Here is a 16,885-nt window from a genome sequence, read left to right on the forward strand (position 1 = left end):
TGAGAGAGGCCACTCTTGATCACGGCCCAGAGCAGTTGACATCCATCAGCCATCTATTGGGCTGATCTCTTTTTATATATATGTAATATTTTTTATTAGTTTTACATAGAAATTAACAATTCAAAAAGAAAAAAGAAACAAAAAGAAAAGGTTATTTCGAATCTTCAGCCCTCCCTCCTCCCTCCCTGGGTTCCATTTCTAAATTTTATTCCTGCATCTATTAAATATCCATAGCATCCAAAATTCTTGTTACTTTACAAGTGTCATTGTAATTCCTGCCAATGATTTCAACTGTTTGCAGTGGTCTCTCAATATGTTAAAAAGTTATTCCAGGCCTTCACAAATATTTGGTCTTCCTGGTTTCTGATTTTTCCCATCAATCTTGCCATTTCGGCATATTCCACCTGCTTGGTCTACCACTCAGTACTTTTTCTTCTTTCCATCTCTGGGCTGAGAGCATCCTTGCTGCTGTTGTTGCATACATAAACAATCTTTTCTTTTGGTAGTTCCACACCTATGTTTCCTAACAGAAAAGCCTCTAGGTTTTTTTAACAAAGGTTATCTTAAACATTCCCCCCCCCCCAGTTATTATATATCATTTCCTAGAAAGCTTTTACCACCCACCCCTCATGACCACCACGTATGATTAAAAAGTACCTTCCTTCCTTTTACATTTTACATTTCCAGCACACATTTGAACTGGTTCTATACATCTCAATCCACCTGCTGACCCCATTGAGCCATATGCAGTCTGACTAGGGGAATCAGCGAAGTCCCTGCGATTGGCACAATCAGTGCTTGGATTTGTGGGTGGCACAGCCCCAGGGGGAACAGGGAAGGTCTTCCTCTCCTTTCCTGCCTAAGTGTGAAAGTGCTGTCCCTGCTAGGGTTGCCAGCTCTTTTTACCAGACCTTGCTCCTCTCCCCTTTGCATCTCCTTGCTCTGCAGATAGTGAACAGCTTTACTGGCTGGTATCTGTGTCCAACATACGATAGCAGACCAAGCAGGATTTTCTTTCACCCTGGTCAATTGGCATCACTTACCAACAAAGGGATAGTTGTACAAAGCTCAGTGCTACTTGGCACCAGTGGCTATTCCACAGGCTCCTGCATGAAAAACAGCCCTGCAGCAAATTGCTGAAGGGAGGGGAGATCAGCATTAAGACATCTGTGCCTGCTTTTGTTTTGCTCACTTCCCCTTTTTCACTTTGGTTTTTTTTCTCCTTTCCAAAGGTTCCCACAGGAAACAGCTGGATTCTGCACGTCGGTCAGGTAAAACAGCTGCCCCTTCCTGCTCTGGCAGTGCCCGTCCCACCCCTATAGGAAAAGTGGGCAATTGCTCTTCTCATGATCCTAGAATCTGTAGTCATCCCATGTGAAATAGATTTGCAGAAGATTCAGGACAGGCAGACAAAGGGCAGACAAAGGATAGTACTTTGCCGCAAAATGCCTAATTGATTCATGTCCTTCACTGGGCTAGTGGCTACTAAGAGGGGATTAAGCAACTTCCTGGAGGCAGCCTGTCTCTGAATCCCCCTTGCTGAGGGTCGGAAGTAGGCAGAGGGCTGTCGCATCCATGGCTTGCTCACGGGCTTCCCATAATGTGCACCTGGTTGGCCACTGTGAGAACAGGATGTTGGATTAGACGGGCCTTTGGCCTGATCCAGCAGCCAGCTTCTTAGGTTCCTAGAATAATTGTGGAGGAGTGGTGCAGCAGGCTTTGGCAACTGGTCTCTGCACACTTCAGCCAGTCCATTTAAACTTGCTCTCCTTTCTATCCAGTGGGACAGTTCGAAGCACACTTTTTGGCTTTGAGCAGCGAACAATTAATAGATGTGATGATCAGCGAAGTAGACTTTCAATCCCAGGTTGAAATATGTCTCCTAATTACTTGGCAGGTGGTGCTACAGATCCCTGAGTGAGGCGAGGGGCCCTCTGCACACACACGCACCCCTCCAGCCTTTCCCCAGAGCTGGCTACGAGTTTCTGCACACTGTTTGAAACAGGATGTCCCCACCACCCCGCTGCCACCTTCCCTGTCTGACTCGGTGCTCTCTTGCTCCCTCACATCACGCACCCCCTTCTCCTTTTGCCATCCCACTGGCAGGAGCTGAGTGTGACTCACTTGGGCTCCTGTTAAACCTGCCAGTCACAGTGTTGAACTAGGGCTAGGGAAACCCAGGTTCAAATCACCCCTCTGCTCACATTGCGCCATTCGGTATCTTTTGACTAACCTACCTCACAGGGTTGTTGTGAGGAGAAGATGGAAATATTTTTTTATTGTTAATGGCAACAACCATGATAAAATGCAACAGCTGGTGCTCTGCTCCTTCCCTCCCTGCCCCAGTGCCTATGCTTTCACTGGGTTTCTGAGGGAATCACCGACTTCTTCCTCGAAGTGGAGTGTGACACTTAGCTCTGCTGTGGGTCCTGGCTGGTGTGTGACTTCACTGTCCGCTGACCACCAGCCCTCCTTATTCAGGCTGCAGCATTTTGCCAATTAATCGGTTAGATTAACCAGTTTAAAAAGTCTACGGGTCAGCTTCAAAAGTGCCCTAAATTAATTGGATATCTGATAATTTTGAACCAACGCTGTACAACAACACCATAGAATTGGCATCCCCTCTTGCCTTCCCTCTCTCCCTGCACGCATGGGAAGGCCTCTGCTAAGGTGGCGACACTTTTGAGACGTGTGTGTGCATCCTCTAATGGCAAGGGCTTTCCCCGCTTTCAGGAGTGTTCTATTTATGTGCAGATTTAATGAAACATCATTTGATTAATCAACTAACTACTATTCTGGAAGTGATTGCTCTTTGTTTTTCTTGACAATAAGCAACTAACATGATTAATCAACTAAAGAGTCCTTTAATCAGATGACAGCTCTGTTCCCTAATTTGCCCAGTTAGGCCCCATCCGAGAGGGTCTTATACCATCCTTGGGCCAGGATCACCACTCAGTACACACACAAACGCAAGCTTTCTCCCCCCCCCCTTTTAATTAATTTTCCAAATTTTTAAACAAACAAACAAACAAACAAACAAACAAACAAACAAACATAAATCATGACTGAACTTGGTCCAATCTTAGTATCATTGTTAACTAACTTCCTCAAATTCCCTTGACTGAATTTCATTATATATCATTGTAACAGTTTCATTATATATCATTGTAACGGTTTTCCAAGATAATATCTCATAAAATTTACTTACCTCTTAACATCTTTATCTCTTTTCATCTTAACTTTAAACATGTTGTTACTGTATATAACTTCACATATTTAAATCCTTAGCCTAGCTGTTATTTTGCAAGTGTTTCTATTTAATTTATCTTATCATATTTAGATAAATTTCAAACACAAACGCAAGCTTCCTGGCCTCTTATACATTAGCTGAAGGCTCTTTGCCTCTCATTAGAACTGACAAGGGAAAACTGGAAACTGACAGAATTTCACGCTTGGCAACTGACTCCCTCTTGTCTTTTGCCATCAACTGGATAGCTCAGTTGGCTAGAGCATGGTGCTGATAACGCCAAGGTTGCGGGTTCAGTCCCCGTTGTCCAATGTTCTTCTTAGTTGTTTTTGGTCATTCTTGGGATGGCTCAGTTGGTAGAGCATGAGACTCTTAATCTCAGGGTTGTGAGTTTGAACCCCACACTGAGCAAAGGATTCCTGCAATGCAGGAGGTTGGACCGTTAGGGGTGGCCCAAATGGCCCCTTCCAACTCTACAATTCAGTTCATATGTTGAGAATGTACAATGGGGAGAATCCATACTTGCTTTCCTCTTACACAGTGACTCCTGAGTATGTCTGCTTCAGGGCTCTGGGATGTGAAGGAGAGGAAAGAAAGAGAAAAAAATTACTTACGTACTTAATTTCTAGAGAAATGTTTGGGTATTTTTTTACATGGAAAGGTGATATGTCACGAGTGCTTATATGTTTTAAAATGTTTTTTTTTACATCTTCTTAGTATTTTTTAAGTGATTTAAATAGGTTTTTATTTTATTGTCAATTGTATTGTTTTGCTACTTTGTGGTTTGCCATCCTGTGCAGTAGAAATTTTAATAATGATGATGATGAATGAAGAAGTGCTCTGCTTAGAAAGGACTAATACTAAACGTAAAGTTTAAACCAAACGTCGTGCAAGCAAGGTGGGTGATATCCAACGAAGTTCTACTTAGAGTAGGCCCATAAAAATTAATGGACATGAGTAACTTAGGTCCCTTAATTTGAATAGGTTTACACTGAGTATGGCTAACATTGGATGCAACCCACATGACTTGCTATTTGTGATGCTACAGGTGTTGTCCAGTAGGTGCCTGCGAGAGTTCCTCCACTGCTTTAAAATAGGACCTGGAACAATTTTGCCCTCCTCTTGGTAAAACACATGTAGAGATGAAAATACAGTGTCTGCCTTCCAGGAACAGAATCCAAGTATGGGTTAATGCGGCCAATGGAGGCAGATGCTCTCAAGGAAACGGGGGGGGGGGGAGAGAGAAAAGTAGAAAGTGTGAATACAGAGCAAAGGCAGAAATTAAAACAAATGGCAATACAAAACGCTTGATTAACAAAAGTGAACATTAATTTGGAATGTACAGAAACTTCAGTAAGAAGAAAAGACTAGACACTCAAATCTATAGTAAAAGTGAACAATCTTTGCAGTGATGTAAATAATGCAGTTTTATGAAGAACGTGAATTTTATATAGGGAAAACCCAGAGAAAGTCCATTGCTGCCGGGCTTTTTGACTGAAAGCTGTGAATTTTGTACAGTATAAACCCCCTAAAACTACTATTCTGGAAATGATTGCTCTTTTCTCTTGTTTTTTTGACAATAAGCAACAGATTGGTGCAGACGTGTTTGTAGGTTCTAGAACAAAATACCTTTTCTCTCTCTACCACAAATTTAAAGTTGGTTTAAATGACTTTGGATTCATTCAAAGGACCCTGGGACCTGTAGTTAGATTTGCTGAGGCCTTTTTATGAAAGGTGCCTGACCATTCAATGAAGCTACCGTTCCCAGGATTCCCATAACAGTGATGGAGGATTTTAAACTGGTTTACATCTGCAACATAAACAATCTCCTATGGAGGATTTTGCATTTATGTTCCTTCCCTGTTTTGTGATTGTGTGTGTTTGTGAAATAAAAATATATATGATTAAACTGCAAAGCTTATTGATTGGCTCTTTCTGCTTACATTTAACATTTTTGCAATTTTTCTTTTTTGCAAAAACTAATCTGCTTCTTGATGTTTCTCCTGTGCTCCTCTTTCCTAGCATTTAACAGCATTTTAAAAACTAAATCTTAAGATACATTTTCTAATGGATTATCAACACATTAATCAATAGCCAGTGCCTCAGCTGACAACTCCAAATTCACTGATGAGAGTCCTCCAGAAACACAGAGAAAATAAAAGAAAATGACTTTCTCTTGGGCAGATCTATCCTCTTTCATTTGCAAGACCAAACAACAAAGGTGGCCAGAAAGAGAGACCTATCTGCCTAGAGACTAGACAATTACTGTAGTAATTAGAATTTGTGAGCTCCTTGGAAGGGCTATAAGAAGAGTCATAATTAAAGCATATCTGAATGGGGTGGAGGCCCATTCAGTTAACATACATGATTTCTCTTTGCAGAATCCAAAGAGTGCCACACTGTTTATTCTCAAATTGAAAACATTCCCCAGGTAAGTTCCATTGAGCCAACTGAGCCACGGAGGGATTTTCCACTCAAGTGGTATGTACACATTAGAGGGTTAAAATATAAGCAAGGCTGTTTTTCCTGTCAGCATTTCCATTTGATTTTGCAAATCCTGGTACACAGCATCACGGTTTGATGCGTTTCCACTTGGCCCACTGTCTGTCCATGTTTCACCTCAACAAATCCCCTAGTGATCATCTTCCTGTGGCTGCATCCAAGAGCACCTTGGGATTTACTCCCAAGCAAGAGAGGACACGGGTGGCGCTATGGGTTAAACTACAGAGCCTAGGACTTGCTGATCAGGTTGGCGGTTCGAATCCCTGCAATGGGGTGAGCTCCCATTGCTCGGTCCCTGCTCCTGCCAACTTAGCAGTTCGAAAGCCCGTCAAAGTGCAAGTAAATAAATAGGTACCACTCCGGCGGGAAGGTAAACGGTGCTTCCGTGCGCTGCTCTGGTTCGCCAGAAGCGGCTTAGTCATGCTGGCCACATGACCCGGAAGCTGTACACCGGCTCCCTCGGCCAATAAAGCAAGATGAGCACCGCAACCTCAGAGTCGGCCATGACTGGACCTAATGGTCAGGGGTCCCTTTACCTTTACTTTTTAAGAGAGGACAAGTCTATGTGAACACATTACAGAGCTGCAGCTTAAACTCTTTCGTCGCCCCTCTTCTGACTGGCGCACACACACTGCCTGGTTTTAAAAGAGGATTGCACAAATATGTGGAAGAGGAAGCTATTGATGTCTACTAGCCACAATGGCTATGCTCTCCCTCCACCATCAGAGGTGAGCCACTGGCCAGATGCTCACTTGGTCCAGCATCCTGTTCTCACGGTGGCCAAACAGATGACTGTGGGCAACCCACAAGCAGCATTTGAGCACAAGAGCAATTTCCCCTCCTGCAGTTTGCTAGCAGCTGGTTTCCAGAAGCATTGCTGCCATTGTGGGAGGGTTGCTCATGAGTTCCACTGTACCTGCTTGGAGATCCCAGCTTTGCTTCTTCTCAAAGTGGGTGAAAGGAGACAGATCGACACCCCCCTCCCCACATTCTTGTTTGCAGAGACTGGTGAGCAGAGATTAGCATGTCTTCCCACTCCCTATTGTTTCAGTCCTACCTACCAGTGAGTAAGCCCCATCGAATTCCATGGGGCTTTCTTCTGAGCAAACAAAGGTAGGATTGCAGTAGGCAGGCAGTGGGTGGGTGGGTCGTGTGGGGTGCTCCTCCATGACACAACCACCCCTGACACCAGAAATGTAGAACCACCATCCCCAGGAAACAGTTCCAACTTTATACTCCTGGGATTCACCACTCAAACACTTTTGAAACGAGAGCGAAACTGGCTTTAGAACTGTTTCAAAGCACAGCATTTCAGAATTAAACCAGCAGATTGTTGTTAACTTCATGTGTACCTGGTTCAAAAGAATGGGTGTGAATGCACTGAAGGGTAATGCATTCCGATGATCAGAGCACATTGTTTTGAACTGGATCAGGTGCACCCTCGGTTCACTGAGCTCAGTCTTGTAGACACCAGTCTTTCCCAAACGGTGTCTTCCAAATGTCCTAATGGGAGCAGTTGAGAGTTGGTGTTCCGAAACATCTGGAAGGCATCAGGTCAGTGAAGGCCGACCATTGCCTGGCAGCATCTCTCCAAGGTATCAGTGCCCACATCATGGTCCTGCCCATCACTGTCGATCCTGTAGACCAGGGACATCCAACTCCCAATAGACTGTGATCTACTTACAGTATAAAAAAACTGGCAGTGATCTATCCATCATCGGACCAAAGTTGTTGAACTTTTTTTTGGGGGGGGGGGAGGAGATCGCTGAGGGTCCAGATATCTACCAGGATCACCTCCCCCCCTCCTACAGTGAACATGATGAGTAGTAAATGATAACTACAATGGAATTCAAAATGGGGGCAAGGTTTCAAAAGCAAATAAGCCCTGAGCACAACTCAGTAGTAGTTGATCATGCTTAAAATACCAGCGACATGTTCACACCTTTTTGCTGGGTTAGTCTCTTGAGGACTGAAGACCTGTGAGGAGGTGCTTCAGTGCTTCCGAAAGATCTCAGGCATGGACTTCGAAACACTCATTCTCTCACATTTGCTTACATCAATACCATATTCTTGAAAAAAGTCAGTGGAAACTGTGGGTGGAGCCAGTCTCTCAATGTATTTTTACTTTCCTTAGGGGTGGGTAGGGGAAGTGTTAGTTTCTATTTCACAAGTATTTTATCAAAAAATTAAAACCACCTTCTTAAAAGCTCAGAAACGTGTGATGTGTATCTGATTTTACTTTGCGCCACAAATGAGGATTTTAATCATCGCATCCACTTTGCAAAAGAAAAAAGAAAAAAAAGGGGGGAAGACCACATAGCTTGAGAATTTCCATTCACACCATATTTTAGTCACCAAAATTCAATAAACATCTGCATGGCCTTTAAAAAAAAATTATAAGTGACTTTTGGCTTCATTTCTGGCCACATCCATGGCTTATATCCCAGAATTCCTTACATGCTCCTCCCGGATCACAGAGGCCGAACAGGCAATGATTACATACTTCTTTGGGCTGTTCTATCTACTTCTTTAGTGGACTGGAGGGGGGAAAGTCTGACTTTTTAAAATACAACAGTTAATATGGATAGTTTAGAGATAATTTACCCCCTTGGTAAAGCCATCATAACAATGTCCTGCTTATCCCTCTTGTCACCTTTATTATTATTATTATTATTATTATTATTATTATTATTATTAATTAAATTTATTCCAACCCATAATGTCACAGGCACCAGTAAACGTTGCGGCTTTCTCTTCCACTCACAGAATTCCCCAACGGAAACCCAACAGCGGAGAGGACCAAAGGCGAAAAAGGATGTGCCCCAGACCATCTACACCACAGTGCACCTCCCCAAACAGGTAGGAAGCTGCTACCATCCATCTACATTAGAAAAACGGGGCTTCAGACCTGAAAATATTGGTACAGAAAACAGGAAATTGGAAAATTCATTTTAAAAAAAGAAACTAGTTGTAGTTGAAGTACAAGTACAACATGTCCCAAAAGGAACTGACTCCAATTCATGGTTGTCCCGTTACAAAATGAATGGGTTTGGTTCGTGTCCAGTTCACAGTTCAATTCACGGTTTGTTCAAATGTTCCTCAGCAATTTCTTTTCAGCTTTCAGAATGTTATGAGCATCTGCGGTGAAGTGTAAAATACACTTAAGACTGAGGAAACATCAAAACGCCTACACAGTGGAATGTGAAGCGTTACTTTTCTTTCCCCCAGCCGTAACATTCTTTGAGCTTAAAGGTTGAAAGAATATAAAGAGTATTTTTTTTTTAAAGAAAATGAACGGTTTCTAGTTCATCTTCAAGTACAAAGTTCTACCTCAGAATGGACTTAAAATAAAAAAAATCCTTCCAGTAGCACCTTAAAGACCAACTAAGTTAGTTCTTGGTATGAGCTTTTGTGTGCATGCACACTTCTTCAGATACACTGAAACAGAAGTTGCCAGATCCTTCTATATAGTGAGAAGGTGGGGAGGGGTATTACTCAGAAGGGTGGTGGGAATGGGTGATTGGCAGATAGCTGAGATGAGCCTGTTGACGACTCTTAACGACTGCAATAGGTCTTACAGGAAACGACCTATTGCAGTCGTTAAGAGTCGTCAACAGGCTCATCTCAGCTATCTGCCAATCACCCATTCCCACCACCCTTCTGAGTAATACCCCTCCCCACCTTCTCACTATATAGAAGGATCTGGCAACTTCTGTTTCAGTGTATCTGAAGAAGTGTGCATGCACACGAAAGCTCATACCAAGAACTAACTTAGTTGGTCTTTAAGGTGCTACTGGAATTTTTTTATTTTGACTATGGCAGACCAACACGGCTACCTATCTGAGAATGGACTTAGTTCATGTTCTAGCTGACGGGAACTGCTTTCAGTTCAAAGCTTTTTGAATTAATTGGATAAATTGGTCAGGCAACCCTTGTAGTCCTCTCTCCCGTTCTGGCAAGCTGGAATGTGTGCCAAGGAGGGTGATCAAGATGATCAAGGGTCTGGAAACCAAGCCATATGAGGTTTACTTGTTTACTTCTGCTCCAGAGGGGAGGACTTGAACCGATGGATTCAAATTACAAGAAAGGGAATTTTGACTAAACCTAAAGAATAACTTTCTGATATTAAGAGCCGTTTGACAGTGGAACTTTATAAGGTGGTAGGCCTTCATTAGAGGTTTTTAAGAAGAAGAAGAAGAGTTTGGATTTGATATCCCGCTTTATCACTACCCGAAGGAGTCTCAAAGCGGCTAGCAATCTCCTTTCCCTTCCTCCCCCACAACAAACACTCTGTGAGGTGAGTGGGGCTGAGAGACTTCAGAGAAGTGTGACTGGCACAAGGTCACCCAGCAGCTGCATGTGGAGGAACCGGGAATCGAACCCGGTTCACCAGATTACGAGTCCACCGCTCTTAACCACAAGAAGAGGTTGGATGGCCATCTGTCATGGATTCTTTAGCCGAGATTCCTGCTTGGCAGGTGGTTGGGCAAGATCCGCAGGGTTCCTTCCAACTCCACAAATCTATGATTCTATTATTCATTCCAATCACTGCAGAAAACTGAGGGATTGTGTCCTGATTACAGGACTGGACTTCGCCTCGTCTCTGCTATGATTTCAGATTAGATTATTCAGAGTGCAGAGACAGGGACTCAGGAAGCTGCCTTATATCAAATCAGACCATTGGTCTATTTAACTCAGTACTGTCTACAATTAGTGGCAATGATCCTCCAGGGACTGAGGCACAGGATATTCCCAGTGCTACCAGTGATGTCAAGAATTGTACACGGGGCCTTCTGAGTGCACAGCACCAGCAAGCATTCTACAAATGAGCCAAGGGCCTTTCCGAAAGATGCACAAGGTACAGGAAGCACAAGGGCCTCTTTCTTCCTGTCCTACATGAAAAACCCACTGCAAAAATTGTCTTGCCCCTGAAAAGTTCCCCTGAAAGCTGCATACTTTCTGCAAATGGCATAGAATTTCTTGGCATTAGAAATGTGGTCTAATAACAATACGAACCATTTTATTAGTAATTGGCAATGGGACTTTTTAGTTTAGACAAAGAGCAAGTAAGAGGTGACATGATAGAAATTCGCAAAACTATTCATGGCATGGAGAAAACGGCTAGGGAAAGCATTCCCCCCCCCCCCCATAATGCTAGAACTCGCAGACATCCACTGAAGGTTGGAGGATTCAGGACAGACAAAAGGAAGTACTTTTGTTGTTGTCGTTGTTTAGTCGTTTAGTCGTGTCCGACTCTTCTTGACCCCATGGACCAGAGCACGCCAGGCACTCCTGTCTTCCACTGCCTCCCGCAATTTGGTCAAACTCATGCTGGTAGCTTCAAGAACACTACCCAACCATCTCGTCCTCTGTCGTCCCCTTCTCCTTGTGCCCACAATCTTTCCCAGCATCAGGGTCTTTTCCAGGGAGTTTTCTCTTCTCATGAGGTGGCCAAAGTATTGGAGCCTGAGCTTCAGGATCTGTCCTTCCAGTGAGCACTCAGGGCTGATTTCCTTCAGAACGGATAGGTTTGACCTTCTTGCAGTCCATGGGCCTCTCAAGAGTCTCCTCCAGCACCGTAATTCAAAAGCATCAATTCTTCGGCGATCAGCCTTCTTTATGGTCCAGCTCTCACTTCCATGCATCACTGCTGGGAAAACCATAGCTTTTACTATACAGACCTTTGTTGGCAAGGTGATGTCTCTACTTTTTAAGATGCTGTCTAGGTTTGTCATTGCTTTTCTCCCAAAATAAAGTACTAAAAATAAAGTACTTTTATTTTTATTTATTTATTTTGAATTTTATTTATTTATTAAAGTTCTTATGTTACATCAGTAAACTTTATCATATTACATCACAAGGCTTATTATACTATAATTTTCAACATGTATACAAAATTCATATACGAAAAGAAAGAAAAAGAAAAAAGGACAAAAAACTTTTCCAAAATCATATATTTACCAACACTTCGGCCTTCCTGTCTATCCGGTTGTATACTCCTTTTTTACAAATGAATGTACTCTTATTATTGTATATTTCTTTACATTTTTTCTAATACATTCCTATATCAATATGTACCCTTGGTCTTATTTCTCAACTCAGTCTCTCTCCAACGCCAATCGAATGCTAGCATAGATAGTGAACCTTTACTGTATTTTTGAACATATATCTTATGTCTATCCCACTTTTCCATAAATTTTTGTTTTGAAAGGAAGCACTTTTAAATGCAGCACAGAAACCGTGGAACTCCCTCCCGCAGGAGCCAGTGATGCCGCCAACTTGGGTGGATTAAAAAGAGGATTAGACCAATTCATGGAGGACTAGGTTATCAAGAGCTACTTGCCATGATGGCTCTGCTCTGCCTCCACAGTCAGAGGCAGTTACACTTCTGACTATCAGTTGCTGGAAAACACAGGAGGGGAGAGAGCTTTCGTGCGTAGGTCCCGCTTGCTGGTTTCCTGCAGGCATCTGGTTGGCCATTGCGAGAATAAGTTGCTGGACTAGATGATCCAGCAGGGTTGTCTTATGTTCTTATGGTCAGCTTGGTTTAACAGCTTGTTAAAAACAACTCCCAAAACTACATAAGAATCTTCTCCTAAACTCTTCCAAACAATTATTTTTTAACCATCTTGAGATCAGGAATCAGCGTGTGTGTTTAAAGTGAGGGGGAAGCTGAATCCCTTGTTCTTCCTTGTCATTCTATAAGGCGGGCCAAGGATAGGCAATGTGGTGTTCTCCAGATGCTGTGGACTACAACTCCCATAATCCCTGACTATTGGCCATGCTGGCTGGGGCTGATGGGAGGTGTGGCCCACCATGTCTAGAAGACACCATGTTGGTTAGCCCCTCTCTAAGATAATACTAAGTACTTTGAAGCTGTCCATCTCTTTGCACAACCACACTAGGGCACAGTTCTTTAGCCTTAAGTCCTCAGATGTTATTGGACTACAACTCCTATTATCCCCAGCCTGCTTAGTCAATGGTCAGGGATGATGGGAGTTGTGGTCCAACAACATCTGTTATCTCAAGGTAAAAGACAACTGCCCTAGGAAACCTGATCCCTCTTTGGCAGGATACAGATTTGAGATTCATGGCAATCAATAGTTGGGCTTTTTCCAGTGATGTTCCAGCTCCACAAGGCCTGTTTGACCACCACCACCACCCCGTAAATTTCTTCTTCTCTTTCCCAGTATCCTTTGCAAACAGATGACGAGAAGATGCAGAGAACCAGAGAAAAGAGTGAGAAAACAATTTACTCAGAGATCACCAAGCCTCAAGAGGTACGTGGATTTTTAAACATCTATTTCTTAGCAAGTGGTGAAGGGTTGTAGCATGGAAAGGGGAGTGGGGAAGCTGGGTCCATTGCAAAGCCACATGTTACTCAAGACTAATGACATAGAAAGTTGCAAGATCTGTGGTTGCGTTAAAGGTGGGGGTGGGAAGATGTGAGTGGAATCTCCAGGTGTGTATGGGGGGGGGAGTCACACCACAACACAGCACAGAATGTGGTCTTAGCTGCTAAATTTATTTTCCTAACAGCCTCAGCTTTCATTTTCTTTTTTAATGGAAATGAGCTCCTTGGCTTCCCACGCTTGCAAAGGGGGAAGTCTGAAAAATGCCTCTCCATGGTTGGGAGATGACCCCGACAAGATTCCCCATAGTCTATGTGAGTGCATTTCACAGCCACTTTGCCCCTCCTTGTGACTAGCAAGCTGCAATAAGTTCTGCAAAGTGGTAAAAAGGAACTTTCACAATGCAAGAGAAGCCACACGTATATTCTCAACTTACCCCATCGACACAGGTTGCATCATTTTCAATCTGCTGCTTTCTTTTTTAATGCAACCTAGGTTTGTAGCTAGGGACGCGGGTGGTGCTGTGGTCTAAACCACTGAGCCTCTTGGGCTTGCTGATCAGAAGGTCAGCGGTTCGAATCCCCGTGATGGGTTGAGCTCCCGTTGCTCAGTCCCAGGTCCTGCCAACCTTGCAGTTCGAAAGCATGCCAAAAAGTGCAAGTAGATAAATAGGTACCGCTTCGGCAGGAAGGTAAACGGCGTTTCCATGGGCTGCTCTGGTTTCAGTGTTCCATTGTGCCAGAAGCGGCTTAGTCATTCTGGCCACATGACCCGGAAAAACTGTCTGCGGACAAACACCGGCTCCCTTGGCCTGTAAAGTGAGATGAGCGCTGTCAGGGGTACAGGGACAGAGGCACAGGGAAGGCAGGAAATGGAGAGCGATGGAGAGGAATCCCAGGACAGCGAGGAAGAAGATAGCAATGACGCAAGGGATTCCATGAGTCTCTCCAGCGAATCAGAGGATTCCCAGAAGGGGGCGCCTGTGGTAAGGGCAAGGGGAGCCCCAGGGGGAAAGTGTCAGGAGTGGGGGGCCAGCAGGGGACCCCAAGGCGGCAGCTGGGAATCAGGGCCAGCCTCCCCACCAGAGCGCCGCGAAGGGGGGGAGGTTCCAGTGTGTCAGAGGGAGCAGCTCCGGCTACAGAGAAAGGGGAGGGATCAGAGCAAGCCGTTCTCCCGGAAGAGGAGGAGGGCAGAGAGGGGAGTAGCATAACTGTCAAAAGGAAGGTCAGAGGTTGGGCGCGCGCGCCAAGTTCAAATGAGGAGGCGCACGGAAGAACAGGGAGCCCGGAGGAGGAGGGGCCAGGTCCCAAAGCCCGCAGGAGGGGGGAGGAGCAGTCTGGAGATTCCGCTTCAGGAGAATCCAGGAGGGGAGGAACCCCGGCGGGCAGAAAGACCCTGCGGAAAAGGAAAGAGAGAAAAAGGTGGAGCAGCGTTAGCTTATTAAACTGGTGTAGGGGAGGGACCGATTCAGAGGGGACTTCTAACGTCTAAGGCTAAGAGACGCGGCTTCACGCCTCGGTTGTGGAACCATTAATGAGCTGCAATAAACATCCTTGTATATAAGAAGAACTTGGCGTTGGTCTTTTGTGAGCTGGGACCTGAGGCAGCCCTGACAAGCGCCGCAACCCCAGAGTTGTCTGTGACTGGACTTAACTGTCAGGGGACCTTTACCTTTACCTTTAGGTTTGTAACTATCCCAGTATTAAACTCTTGACCTTCGCAGACACACATCTTTCTCCTTCTGAATCTGTGAGGCTCAGCTCACCGTCTATGGCAGACTTCCCCAACCTTGTGCTCTTTAGACATTTTGGACCACAACTCCCATAAGCCTGAGCTAGGACAGCCATATGTTGCTGGCACTGATAGGACCATGGCTGTGGCTGATGGGAGTTGTTGGCCAAAACACCTGCAGGGCATCAGATTGGACAAAGATCTGTGTTGTGTCCACATTTGGTTCACACACGCTCCTCTCCCTCCTCATTTAATCCCCCTAACACCGCTGTGAGGTAGGTTAGGCTAAGAGGAAGTGACTGGCCCAAGGTCAAGTGGGGCTTTGAACCCTGGTCTCCCAGGTCCTAGTCCAACACTCTCACCATTAGGCTGCTGGGGATGGGCAGCAGCTTAGGATAGCTACTCATGCTGTGCTTTTGGCAATTTCGGAGACACTACCATGGGGAAGAGCCTGCTGGACTAGGCAGACCCACCTTGGCTTTTCCGGGCAACAGGGCTCAGCTGGTATTCTGATGTGCATTGCTGAATTGGTGCTCATTCTGCAAACAGGCAGCAGTATCTTCCAGAATAGGCAGCAGCTTCCTGAACAGCGCTGTGCCTGTGGACATGTGTTTGTTTTCTCTTGCAGTGCGAGGACCAGGACTCCAAGACAGTCTATGAGACAGTGAACAACCCGAGACCTCCTGAAACCACTGAGTACAACAAAATTCTCTAGCAACCCACTGGACCAAGGACCAAGGGGACAAAGCAGTAGCAGTGACTGGACCACCAGAGTGAAATAAAAAATTTAAGGTCTTATATACAGTGGTACCTCGGGTTAAGGAGGAGGGCAAAACTAGAAGGAGTTGGCTCCACCTATCATTGTCTGTTGAGCTTCCTGCCTTCTGCATCCCAATGGGTACCAGCCATCACAGCAAACCAGGGCAGCACCACCAGCAGCAGCATCTCGTAGAAACTCACTCTTCCAAAGCAGAGCAGAAGGAAAAAATGCACCATGTCAATCACCTGTCTTCACAATTATGTCAAGCGGCCTGCTTTTGCCCACATGGTTTGAAATCAAAGCACTGTGTTTTGCAAACCCCGGCAATCAGTTAATTGTTGGGGTTTGCAAAATGCCTCACACCACCCAATGCAATGTCTCATTCCATTCTAAAGCAGTCCAAGTTGGTGGCCAGCCTTACCTCTTGTGGGAACAAGTACAGTGGTACCTTGGGTTAAGTACTTAATTCATTCCGTAGGTCTGTTCTTAACCTGAAACTGTTCTTAACCTGAAGCACCACTTTAGCTAATGGGGCCTCCCGCTGCCGCTGTGCCGCCGGAGCACAATTTCTGTCCTCAACCTGGAGCAAAGTTCTTAACCCGAGGTACTATTTCTGGGTTAGCGGAGTCTGTAACCTGAAGTGTATGTAACCTGAGGTATCACTGTACCATCATTTGGCTATATGCTCTGTGAAGATCTTTCTTTCTTTCCTGAACCTTCCAATATTCAACTTTATTGAATGCCCTGCCGGTTCTCATCTTAAGAGAGAGGAAGAAAACGTATCTCTGCCCACTTTTGCTGGTTTAGAATTTGTCTCTTAAACCCACCCAAGTTGGTGACCGTCACAGTGTCTCTGTCCACCTATCTGCTGCTTTCCACCCATTCATATCTGCTGCCTATTTGGGACCCTTATTTGCAATAGAAAATATGCATTGGAAGTCAAAATACATGGATATTTGGAGTCAGAATTGAGCAGAAACATGGACCTGTCGTTTGCAGCAGCCCAGGACAGCAGGGTTGTCTGCTTCCAAGTGAATTGTAGAGATCTTTTATGGAGGCCCCTGCTTCAAGTGCCTCCACTGTCAGTGTCGCCCTTGAGCTAGTGCCACTGACTGGATTCATCCACTTCAGCCCTGACTGGGCCAGGCGAGCTGGGGTAGCACTTCCAGAGACCACCTTCTGCACAGGAACAGGTCAAAGTGCTGTGGACTCACAACTCAGAGTTGTGAGCACCAGATTCACTTCCGAAGACAGTCGTTGCACAACAGAGTATAGCAGAGCATAGACCACTAG

At 44.9% G+C, this 16,885-nt stretch overlaps 1 protein-coding gene across 7 annotated transcripts in view; it reads left to right on the forward strand.

The window, feature by feature from the left end:
- LOC310694780 (SLAM family member 5-like) overlaps positions 1–16,666 on the forward strand; it is a 49,449-nt gene extending 32,783 nt beyond the window's left edge. For all 7 annotated transcript variants that reach the window (XM_083478336.1, XM_083478334.1, XM_083478335.1 and 4 more), the window contains 5 exons: positions 1,233–1,271; positions 5,629–5,678; positions 8,516–8,608; positions 12,940–13,029; positions 15,461–16,666. In XM_083478336.1, the coding sequence (XP_083334462.1) occupies positions 1,233–1,271; positions 5,629–5,678; positions 8,516–8,608; positions 12,940–13,029; positions 15,461–15,547 (359 nt within the window). In that variant the 3' untranslated portion in view covers positions 15,548–16,666. The remainder of the gene's footprint in view (positions 1–1,232; positions 1,272–5,628; positions 5,679–8,515; positions 8,609–12,939; positions 13,030–15,460) is intronic.
- Positions 16,667–16,885: the final 219 nt, after the last annotated feature.

Source organism: Podarcis liolepis (assembly GCF_965112155.1).
Source record: "Podarcis liolepis genome assembly, chromosome: 15".
Taxonomy (NCBI): domain Eukaryota; kingdom Metazoa; phylum Chordata; class Lepidosauria; order Squamata; family Lacertidae; genus Podarcis; species Podarcis liolepis.